Consider the following 12,750-nt stretch of genomic DNA (forward strand, 5'->3'; position numbering starts at 1 on the left):
GGATCCAATACTAACTAAATTTTTTTGATGATGAGGGCAAAGTTAACTAAACTTTTCTAAATTGGCATTATTTAATGTGAATTTCACTAAATTTTAATGAATTTACCAGGACTGATGTGTATCAAATTAACTGATCTTTAATGAATACAAGAGAATTAGCATATCCAGAACAATAATTCTGCTGAACTTCAACTTTCTCAAATTATATTCAAGTGAATTCAAATTAAATCAAGAAAAGTCAATGGAAGTTACTTGAAGCTCAATTAATCTATATTAAATATTGTGAATTCCAGTCAATTCAAATAACTATAAGTAGATTCCTCTGAATTCTGATAAATATAAATTTCTCTGGATTCAAAAAGAATTATAAATAGTAAACTATATGGATATTTTGATTTTTTTGGATATTTGATTCAAATGATGAAGAAGAATTACACTTTGTTAGACTCAATTGAAGTAAATTCAGATTGTTTTCTTTTTGCCCAGAAAAACTCTGATTCTTTTTAAGATTTCAATACAGATGATCAACTTTTCTACTTTTCGAAGTATTCTTAAGTGAATTACCTTGAACTATTGAAAATACCCTGCAGGATTATAGTTTATTTAACCATAATCGTGATCGTCGCAATTGGAAAATACATATTGCCACCCTGAAAGTTGATTTCCCGAGTAACTTCTGTTGCATTTCCCCTGTTCTGGAGGCTTTGCGTGTAGTATCACATAGTGGTTACAATCTCGAAAGCATTTAAGTTCCCACTGTTATATTGTATAGAAACAAACCTTTTGGATCTTTTACAGTTGGTGGGTTTTGCCAATTTATAAAGAGAGACGGTAGCTGCCAATTATCGTTAATTGAGATCCGAAAAGCAATGTCCCGGAGAGGCAGCTGGGTTGCTGCTCTGGTGCCGCCGGTTTCGTCGCCGGAAAAGAAATTGTTCCGCTGGAATTTCAGTAGGGATCTTTGCGTCCGATTGATCTCTGCTCGCGATTGAGATAACTCCACGCGGAATGCACTTACGCATTGGGATGGAATGGAGGAGTCGTCTTTTAATTGATCGGCTAGCGACGAATGATTATCCGTTCCATCGACGCTACTTGGGACGCGCTTGATTCTTAGATAAACTTGAAATTAACTACAGAGATTTATATTTCCGCTTGCTTACGGATTATTAAATTCATTTGCTGTTTCCTCTTCTCGTAGTAGGTTCATCGGGCATAATTAAGAGGAAAATGTATAAGACCTCGATTTTAAGTCGAACACGTGCAGAAAAAGAAATTTTCTAAAGATCTAAACTTTGCATCGATCAAAGTCTATTGATGTAATTTCATGCGTTTATCAAGAACGCAACAATAAAAATACCCGCGCGTTCACCACGCAGAAAAATCTTTATGTTTATTGTTGTCCTAGTATTCTAAGTTTATAAAATTCCGCAAAGAATGAGAAAGTAGAAAAGTTTATTCAACTGGATAACCAGAATCATGGAGTGTGTTCCAACTGCAATGAAAAAATTACTACAAAAGTTTATAGTATTTTGGGTTTTTTGTAATTCAGTTGATATTTTAGATAGTGATAATAATTATCAAACATTTGAATCAAGCTTTTTGCATTCTTAACAAATTTGACTGTATCAAACTTCAGAATAAATAAATCCTAGTAATGTAGATGGTCCTACTAATGACGGCCAAATTATCAATATTCACAACAAATTAGATCAGACTTATATTTGAGAATGCCTTTTCCACGTTTTCGAATTTCCGAAATGAGATTGTGTTATTACACATGTAATATATTTACTTATATTACATATATAATGCGAAATTCCAGATGTTAAAAAATATCTCATTTTATTTACAACTAGAGGAGTGCTTTTTTCGTAGACGGTCTTTATTTAAACGGAAAATTTAAAAAAGATAAATTTTCATAAAAAATAATGCTAGGATATCCTATAAATATTTTCCATACAATATGCAGCTTTCTATACTTGTTTAAGATAATCCGTCTTTATTACAGATCAGATACAAGGAACATTTGGAACATTTGGAATAATTGGACTACCTATAGTAGGTGGAGGAATTGGAATACGTCGAAAATTCAGTATAGTTGGAGGGGGGCCAGGTGGAGGTGAGAAAATAAGACAAAAATTGCTTCTTAGAGGAAAGCATAACATATATTTTAAGATAATTTTGTTAATGGGGACGGTGCAATTATACATATGGAATAACTTACAGTTCTTCTCAAAATAATCTATTTCTTTCACAGGTTGGAAAAAAGAAGGATTTGAATATAGCATAGGTGGTGGGGGAGGAGGAGGAAATGGAGGATATAAAGTTAATGGACAAGGTGCGAAAATGTTTGAAAATTGTTTTTAATGACAAGGCATATAATGAAAAATAATCTTATATGATGATTATTTTACACAAGTTACAACATACTTTATGATAATCCACTTTCATTTTTCTCTAAGGAGCTGGAAACGGAGAAGGTACAGGATCATCACATTCATTCGCATCTGCATCAGCAGCAGCTCGAGCAGAAGCATCAGAAATGGGTGCATCAGGTGGATCAGGTGGATCAGGAGGTGAGAAAGTACGATGAAAATGGTTTTTTAGATGAAGGCATAAAATATGTATCAAAATAATTCCATTGGTGGTAATTATATCAACATATCATACGATTTACAATTGTTTTTGAAGATATTTTTTATTACTATTTTTATATAGCTGGCGCTGCATTTTTGGCAATTTTTAGTTATCAGTTTCTTCAACCAAGTGACCATAAAACACGTGATATTAAAAAAATTCTTTGTCTGAGCTGAATAAATGTGTTTTTATTCTACCTAGATTTATTTCTATATGATAAAAACATGAACTTAAATAAATTTTTCCTTAAATATAAAGACGCTTAGGCAAAATTCATTTTATCATGAAATAAAAAGAGAATATGTGACTTTTAGAAATTTTCTCGTAATTAAAAGCCAAACAAAATTATTTTGACGGCAACTTCTTCGGTATATTATTTTTGAAATATATTGAATCTAAATTCCCTATAACATGTATCACACACTTAATGTTTAAATACTGGAGGAAATTGATCTAACTCTAAGAAAATTGTAAAAAAGTATATATATTTTTTCATATTTCAAAGCCGTCGAGGCAGAGTAAAAATTATTCCTATGGTATTATCTCTATGCAGATATAATTTCACATTCTCGAAACTATTTTTTCTTGTAACTTAGATGAAGAAAAATAATATTTATTTTTTAAATAAGAAGAAATGTTTCGCAGTTTGTGGTTTTTACTGTATCTGCGATGTAAAGAAAAACTTTTTTTTTAATGAAACTGCTGCAGGGACTTTATTTTTTTCTATGCACTTTATTATTACACAATTTACAACTTTTCCTTATGATAATTTACTTTCATTTTCAAGGACGAACTGGAGATGGTGTAGGTGGAGGAAATGGAGTAGGAGTAGGATCTAGAGTAGGTGGAGGATCTGGCGTAGGAGTAGCATCTAGAGTGGGTGGAGGAACTGGAGTAGATGCAGGATCTGGACTAGGTGGAGGATCTGGAGTAGATGTAGGATCTGGAGTAAGTGGAGGAACTGAAGTAGGTGGAGGATCTGGAATAGGTGGAGGATTTGAAATACATCGACTATTTAACGTAGAAGGAGGATCTGGAACAGGTGAAGGATTGAGAACACATCGAGGACTTAACGTAGGTGAAGAAAGTGCATCATCACAAGGTGAATAAAATTGGAAATTGTTTTTAATCACAAGGCATATTAGGCAATCGAAATAAGTTTCACCCTACACAAAAGCGGTTTTTTTTTAAATCTTATAAATCGGCTTTTTCGCTATTTCTTTAAGTTATCAATTTCTTGGACTAGTTGACTATAACATGTAGGATATATGTTATGGGAAATGTATTTTTAATATATTCCAACATTAATATATAAAGAATGTTGACACTAAAATGATTTTTATTGTCGGAGTTATAAGAGAATATCTAGAACTGAAATATTGCACTTATTTTGTGATGAGAAAATTGTCATTGTCTGAACTAAATGAAAATGTTATTATTTAATTTAAGCTTATGTCTATGCAATAATAAAATAAATTTAAATACATTTCTTTTTGAATGTAAAGAACATTTAGGCAAAATGAAAATGTTTTAAGATAAATTTCTCACTATACGGACACAAATTTAGCGATGTATTCTGGGAAACCTTGTTTTTCTTATTAGACAATCAAAATTAATTTTATCGTGAAATAAAATATAAATATCTCACCTTTATCGTAAATATTTTGTTGTAATTAAAATTCAATGAAAGTTATTTTAATTTCGAGTTTTTTTTATATATTATTGTTGCAATATATTAGAAATATATTTCCCATAATATATATCACAAACCTAATGTTTAAATAGTCGAGGAAACTGATCTAACTCTCAAGAAAATTGTCCAAAAGTATATTTTTTATACTTGAAAGTCGCTTAGGTAGGTTAGAAATGGTCTCAATGGCTTTATTTCTATAATGGTATAAAATAAAATTCTCCGAAGTATTTTTTTCTGATAATTTTGATTTAAAATAGTTTGATCTTTAAGTAGCAAGAAGTGTGCCGCTTTTTGTGTGTTTTCTTATTATATCTACGATGCGACGATGGAAGAATTTTAAAAATAAAACTGATTGGAGAACTTTATTTTATTCGATATGCCCTATTACCCAAGGTATAACTTTTCTTTATGATAATCCACTTTTATCTTCAAGGAGGATCTGGAGCTGGAGTCGGTGGAGGATATGGAATAAATGGATTATCTGGAGTAAGTGGAGTAAGTGGAGGATCTGGGGTATCTGGAGTATCTGGACTAGGTGGAGGATCTGGGGTAGCTGGAGGGCTTGGAATACGTCGAGAACTTTACATAGGCGGAGCATCTTCAGAAGGTGATAATAAATGACAATTGTTTTTGATCGCAAGGCATTAAATTCATGTCAAAATATTTTTATGGTTGCCGATTATACATAATTATAATATTTATTAAGGAACAATTTCTTTGTAAATAACGTATTTCTATAACAGGTTTAAAAAAAGGAGGATTTGGCCTTAGCATAAATGGTGGAGCTGGAGGAGCAAATGCAGTTTCTTTAGGACAAGGTGAGAAATTGGGCGAAAATAGTCTTTCATTACATAGCATAAAATGTGTTTTAAAATAATATTTTGAAGAAAGATTATATATTACACAAATTACAACTTTTCTTAATGATAATCTACTTTCATCTTCAAGGAGAAACTGTACCTGACGCTGGATCTGGAGCTGCAGCTGGAGCTAGAGCTGGTGCAGGTGTAGGATCTGGAGTAAGTGGAGGATCTGGAGTAGGTGGAGGATCTGGATCAGGTGGAGGATCTGGAGTAGGTGGAGGAACTGGATTAGGTGGAGGATCTGGATTAGATGGAGGATCTGGAGTAGGTGGAGGTGCATCAGCAGAAGGTAATAAAATATGACAATAGTTTTCCATCCTAAGGCATAACATGCATTTCGTAATAATTTTATGGATATCTATTAGAAATACATTAATTATAATAGTTGAATAGTTAGAATTCTTCTGAAAATTATCTATTTTTACCACATAGGTAGTGCAGCTGGCCGAGCAAATGAAGGTACATCAGCAGGTGCATCAGGAGGTGAGATTAAAGAGAAAAATTGTTTTTAATTACAAGGTATAAAATACGTTTCAAAATAATCTGATGGACGTCAATTATAATTCATAAGTTTTTTATGTTTTATGTTTAAATTTTTTGAAGCTTTCCTTTTCTTTATTATAATCTGCTTTCGTGTTCTAATAGGATCTAAAGCTAAAGCTGGAGCAGATGCAGAAACATCAGGTGGATCAGGTGGATCAGGTGGATCGACTGCATCACGTGCATTAGCATCAGCAGCAGCATCTACAGAATCAGGATCAAGAAGCTAAGAACTTCTTCTCTTCTTCTTCCTTTTCTTTAAGCCGGCCACATTTTTTCATACCTGTGAAGAATATAAATATCTTTTGTTAATAATTACACTGTATTGTACATGCGCATAATAAAATGTAAAAAAAAAATATCAAAAATTCAAATAAAATATTTTAAATTCAGAATGTACTTCCATTATTATTTCTTTTTTAATTTAGAAATGTAAAAAGTCGGTGCCAATTTAAAAATCCTGAACATATTCATTTTTATTCTGGAGAAATAATGTTTTTGTTAAGAATTCTACACATAAGTTTCACCTTTGCATGCTAGACGATAGCAATTGATTTGTCTAAAAGATAATAATTATCTTTGATAGTTTTTTTAAGTTGAAAAATGCCTTTAAAGACAATTTCAAAGAATTGTCGTTATAAAATCAATTTAGCTATCAAAAACACACAAAAATTAAGAATTTATTTATGAAAGTGTATATAAAAACAATTAATGTTAAAATATGTTCCTGTATCGTTACTAAAAATGACTAAAATGACCTAGCAGAGCTCGAAACAATTTCTTTAATGAGAAAAGAACACACTGAAGAATTTGTTTAGGATTCACGATTTACATGAGAGACAAAAACCCTAGGAAATAATCAAATTTTTAATTTAGTAACAAAGTGCGTTCCAGTTCTTAATTATGATGAATCTCAAGAACCAATTAGCATACTCGTTTCTAGAGAAACGCGGGATGAGTTTCGTCTTTGGAGCAAGTGAAAATATTGATTCATCATTCGTTCATGAGTGCTGTACTTCTTAGAAATAAACGCCCAGTCAAACAAATTTATAAAGGCTGTCAGTTCCTCGTGCTTCAAGAGATTCGAAGAGGTACGAGTATAAGTTTAAGGTGTAGCGTAATGATAATGAAATCTGGTTTTTCTTCATGTGTGTGAATGTGCGCTTGCAGAATGGCGCCGATTATTCTTGATTATATAATAAATTTGGATAATGTCATCAATATCACAATGGTAATTATGGAAGGATGTCTGATCAATTCTACATTCCTGATCGCCCAAAAAATGTTTTGATTTTTGAAGAATGCACAGTCGATTCTTTTAAAATAATGCATCTCATCAAATCATATCTACGGAATAAAAAAATAAATTCTTACAACATTTTTTAAAGAAAAGGTTATTACGTTTCGAGAACATTCAGAGAATAAGTTTTGTTTTCTTCTCGAAGCGCACGTTTTAGGAAAAACGTGAAAATTTTCTCTTTAACTGATTCGATAAGAGATATTCTTTGAGAAAATTAAATCAGTTCAGTAGCGTTCAGTAGCGTGGTCCAAAAAATTTTTTTTCGAATTTTTATAGGGACACCCTAGAAATTTGGTTTGAATCCACACAGAAATAAATGCATTATTTTTGTTTGAAAAGAAAATTATATTTAGAGGTGCCGCAAGCCCCATGATGTTTAACACGTTATTCCCGTAAGAAAAAAAGACGTTTTTGTCAATCTTATTCAGAATCCTCAATATTATTTCAATCGAGTTGAAACTCAACATTTCTCTTCACAACTAAATATAGAACACAAATAAAATATGATTTTTAAATATCAACAACATAAGTGTGTTTTATAGAGTCACAAAAAAGCCCCATAAGTAAAAAATGGGTTTTTACGAGTTTTTGGCGCTAATTATGACTTTTTTGCGATTTTTTAATGAAAATTGTATTTGGCACATAAAAGAACATTTCATACGGATAATTATATATTAACATAAATTGTTTAAACAATTTATTACTGTTGTTAATAATATTCTCTTAGAAAAATGCCACACAATAGCATTATAAAAATTCAATTCAATTCAAAATTTCAAGTAAGATAAGTTATGTAGTTAATTGGAGTCAAAAAATTAATTTTTAACAATTGATTAATAATAGTATTATATTTGAATAATCCTAGAAAGATGCGGGTTTTTCTGATATTTATGGCTTTTGATCCGATTTTCAATAAAGTGAGGTAATAATGAATTCAAACTAACAAAAATAATTGTTTAAATAATTTATTATCGTTGTTAATAATATTCTCTTTGCGTAACTGGTAGAATGTTGCGGTTTTATCTGAAATTTTCAACTGTTCACCGGTTTTTCATTAGGCGTGACTTAATAATTAATTAGATTTAGCAAAAATAATTGTTTACACAAACTATTATTGTTTAAAACTATCTTCATCTATATCAATACCTGATAATTGCGGTTTTTCGGCATTTTACCTTTCTGCCCTTTATCACTCAGTGAGGTAATAATTTTGTTGCCTAAATTTATTCTTACACATGTGTAGAATATGCTAACAAAGTTATATTCCAATATTCGAAGTCACTGGAAAGTTACAGCTGTTAGAACGACTACGTGTACTTCATTGTTTAAATCGTTCTTCAACTGTCAAACGCGTTTTTCTCGAAACCACGTTTTCCAGATTGGCCGGCATGATATCTCAAAAACGGTTTGACCGATGGCTTTGAAATTTGTAGGGTAGATTCAGCACATGTGAACGCATCGCCTGAACTGAGATAATTAAAATATTCCAAACCGTTTTTTTTGTTGAAAATGTAATCGAAAAAAATCATGAAATTAAAAAAAAGTTCAAAACCATGTCAATTATCCAATTATCCAATTATTCAATTCAAATTTGCACAATTTACTCTTCAACTGTAAATAAATATATAGTCAAAAGTTCAAAGTTGTATATTTTTATAGTTCGTCAAAAAAACATCCGAAAAAAAGGTAAAAGAAACTGGCCGTCACACAGGGTTACCACCTTAAAAGAAAACCTTGGAATTGCAAATATTCTAATATTAGCCACCCCCCCCCCCACCACGCCTGCCTTGGAGAAAGAGATTATTTAATATGTAGTTTTATCTAATGTTCACCTATTAATTGTTAATAACTAAGCAGGAGAAGCAAAGTTAAAGATTTGATCAAGAAACCACAAATTTCTAGCACTTATTTAAGAAAAGATAGTTATAAATAATAATAAATAGCTTCCAAAACTTTTTTTTGAAAAATAGACAAACAGTCAAAAATGTCAGAAAAAACCGCAACATTCTATCGATTAAGCAATGAGAATATTTAAAAAGCGAATATGTTGTTTTTTTAATAACAAATTTATTCCGAACCAAAACTACGTTTTGCCAACTGTGAACAGTGGGACAGCCATCGAAAAAATGTTAGCTGAAGTGTTATCGGCTTTCGTTCCTAAAGCAGCTAGCCAGCACCGGCAAAGAGCAACAAAATTCTCTAGCGGCAGCGTGTGTTGACTTCAACTCGCTGCCATTTTCACCATTTTTGTTCGCAATAAATTTCTTATTAAACAAAAACAAACATATTAGCTTTTTAAGCAAAGCGCGTTATTTAAAGCCATTGCTTGTATATTGAGAATACACTATACAAATTTCAAACATTTTTATTAACAAACGGGCGAATAATCGCGAGTTGTGTTTTACAAAAAATTGATTTTTCATCGGAAAGTTTTCTTAATTTTTATTGTTTGTCTTAAGTAATAAGTATTCAGAGAAAAAGTTTCAAGAGAAAAATGTGTCGGCCGCGTCAAGCTGAATACGAATGTATGTTTTGTTTTACGTTTCAGCCAATTTTTTTATTGATATATTTTCCTAGCTAGACTATACTTCTACGCGATTTCGAGCGCTTGATGAATTGTTGTATCCGACACCTCCATTGTTTAAACAATTATTTTTTTTAGACTTGAATTTATTATTACTTCGATCCTATAGAAAATTGGACAGAAAGCCAGAAATTTAAGAAAAACGGGATCTTTCTAGCATTATTCAAATATAATATTATTATTAATATTAATAAATTGTTTGGACGATTAATTTCCTTGACTCTAATTAATTGCGTAACTTATCTTAATTGAAAAGTTGACTAAAAATGATTTTTTTTAGCTGCAATTTTGTAGCATTTTTCTAAGAGAATATCATTAACAATAATAATAAATTGTGTGAACAATCACTTTTTTTAACATCGATGAACTATCACTTCTCCCAAACCATAAACCGCAAAAAGTCATAATTAGCGCCAAAAACTCGCAAAACCCCATTTTTTCACTTCTGGGGATTTCTTGGGACCCTATAAAACAGACTTCTGATGTTGATATTTGAAAAGTAATATTTTATTCGTATTCTATGGCTAATTTTGAAGAGAAATGTTGAGTTTCAACTCCATTGAAATAATATTGAGGGTTCTGAATAAGATTGCCAATAACGACTTAAAAAAGCATTTATTTTTGTGTGGATTCGAACAAATTTGTGGGGTGTCCTCAGGAAATTAAAAAAAATTCCCAATTCATTCTTGGACCAACCTAGCGAGACAAGGCTGAAGAGATAAAGCGAACTTTCGTCCTGTTTTCGCAGGCTGTTATGAAAGTTTGGAGTTGGGCGTGGTTGACTGATTTCCAAGTTTCCACTTTAAGTAATCCTTTCTTATTAAATTTATGGTATGCTATTTTATTGCTAAGTTGGTACAAAAAAAGTTGTTATTAAAATATTGTAAGGTTTCTAGATAAGAAAGAGGGGATTATTTTCTCGCTCGCGGCGCACGTGTGAACGTGATGAAAAACCTTTGGACATGATTAAATATACAATTTTTTGTTTTAAGCCGTCAGACTTTAATTTCAGCTGCTAAACTGTACAGTTGTTATCAGCTGTTTAGTGTGATGTGAATCCGCATGAGAATAATGGTTTAAGACCAAATTGCTAGATGGAACCTTATGGCATACAGAAAACTAAAAACCGAGATAATAAATGAATGCTTTTTTCAGGATGTGTATTAGAATTCTTATATTTTTTTAGTTGATAATCTCACACTAGAAAATGTATGGGCTAGGCCATTATGGCATGACTGTGACGGTCTGAATGAAAAGTCACTTTAATTTAATTTTGTCCTGACACAGATTCGTAGACCTGGTCAAATAATTTATTAAATGAAACACAAGTTGCAGCCGTAGATGTCGGACAAGGAATGAATCTGGAGCCGAGGCCCTGCTGGGACGGTCCCACGATCAAAGCTTACACTCTACTGCCCTTATCATATAAAAAGGGAGGGGATGATATATATCTACTCTTCGCCTGCGAAACTGCTCTCTTTTAGAAGAATGCGCTACAAAGCTAAAACATTTTGACCCATTCTTGCTAGTACGTAGGCGACAACTTGTGGTATTATTTCGTTGTTTATCTTATTGATCGTACAAAAAAAAATAATGCAGAGGCTAGGAAGACATTTCCGAATTAATTCGCAAACTCCGCATTTATAAAGTGCAAATATTGAGATAAGGATTAAGGAAGTGTAGCTCATGTAAGAAAGAATGTTCGTTGCCTGTTCTTTCCAAGAATAAGAGCTTCTAATACTCTGTACTTTATGTTATTGACTTTTGATAATTTGAATTTTCGCAGTAAATTTGTACGGTCTCCTCCTTGTCTGGAATCATAATGACGCTCTGCTCGTTTTGTAAACTGTAAAATACCGTTTGATCAATAATAATTACATTTATCTACCATATTTTGTTCTTTCTAATTTTAACGCTGTTTTTCATCAGTTGCGTTTCGCAGGATTTAGTTTCTGCTAGGAGATAGCGAGGATTCTTTCTTTTACAAATTTTTGTAATTCTAAATAATTTAAATAACTTACCAGGGCGGTAATGCCGAGGAGGGTAATAGGGAAATGGAATGCCGACAGCAAGGTGAAGATACAATAAAACAAGCGGTCGTGGCAAGGCACTGGCGATCGGTTCATCCCCCGCAAGAGTGTAACGGGGCAGCCGCAGTAGGCATGGAGTTCCGTCGATGCGGAGGTGGTCCTGGAAGGACGTCAGGAGACCTGAGATCTTCCTTCGTGATCGATCCCAGGGCGGGAAGTGAGAGCACTTACTAGCACTAGCTGGAGAACAGTGGATGACCTAGCGAACAAGCAGAGACTGACTGCGGCACATTCCGTCGCCCATAACTTCGGGACCCGTCGGGAGGTTTCGGCCCATCTCGGATGCGGCCCATCAACCCTTTCGTGCAGGGCCGTGCCGAGCTCTATTCTATGGTAACAGTTCTGTTACACCCCCTACCCTAGGGGGTTCGGGTATATACCTGAAATTTCTTTAATGTAGCTTTCTAGTTCTGATAGTCTCGAAAAGAAAAAGGGTTTATATACAATTTTGTACTTCTGCTTTCCTCCTCTAAGGTTTTTCCTTAATAGTTTTGAATCTTGTGTTCATTTATGTGTCAGTTTTCTTATGAGTAAATCTGTATATGAGCCCGGAGTTGTAAAGTTTTACTAAATTTAAATCATTTTGCGTTGGAAAAAAGATTATATTTTATATGGTTTGATACAACTATTAATTTTTTGGAGAATTGTTTTCGTTGTTCTTTAAATTGTCCCTAGTTTTGTGATGGAAGTTCCTGTTCTCTCAATGTTTTCCGCATCTGATACTCCTTAATAATTATTTTGTGACTGAAACAAGTATACAAAGAGAAATAAAACACTTGTTCGTTTAGTCGATTGTCGTCTAAAATTCTTGTTTTTAGAGTCGATTGTCCTTTTTTTTTTAGTTGAGTTACTGTTGTTTCCTTAACTTACAAAAATTTTTAATCCAATTTAAACTGTGTAATTTAGTTTATAAACAAATAGTCAGAGTCATTTGTTTCCTGTTATAAGATTTTAAGTTCTGCGTCTTGTTGTAAAAAAAATGGTCTAATATCATTTTGTTCTTAAGGGCATGTGATACTTACAGTTTCCCCGGCTTTTTT

At 32.4% G+C, this 12,750-nt stretch overlaps 1 protein-coding gene across 1 annotated transcript; it reads left to right on the forward strand.

The window, feature by feature from the left end:
* Nucleotides 1–2,323: 2,323 nt before the first annotated feature.
* Nucleotides 2,324–5,966, forward strand: LOC117173662 (glycine-rich cell wall structural protein 1-like). The gene is made up of 8 exons (XM_033362302.1): nt 2,324–2,341; nt 2,466–2,579; nt 3,428–3,742; nt 4,767–4,940; nt 5,077–5,151; nt 5,282–5,485; nt 5,629–5,679; nt 5,842–5,966. Exons 2-8 carry the CDS (start codon nt 2,546–2,548, stop codon nt 5,964–5,966), a joined length of 978 nt encoding a protein of 325 aa, XP_033218193.1. The 5' UTR covers nt 2,324–2,341; nt 2,466–2,545.
* Nucleotides 5,967–12,750: the final 6,784 nt, after the last annotated feature.

This window comes from Belonocnema kinseyi, chromosome 5 (assembly GCF_010883055.1).
Source record: "Belonocnema kinseyi isolate 2016_QV_RU_SX_M_011 chromosome 5, B_treatae_v1, whole genome shotgun sequence".
In the NCBI taxonomy this organism is placed as follows: domain Eukaryota; kingdom Metazoa; phylum Arthropoda; class Insecta; order Hymenoptera; family Cynipidae; genus Belonocnema; species Belonocnema kinseyi.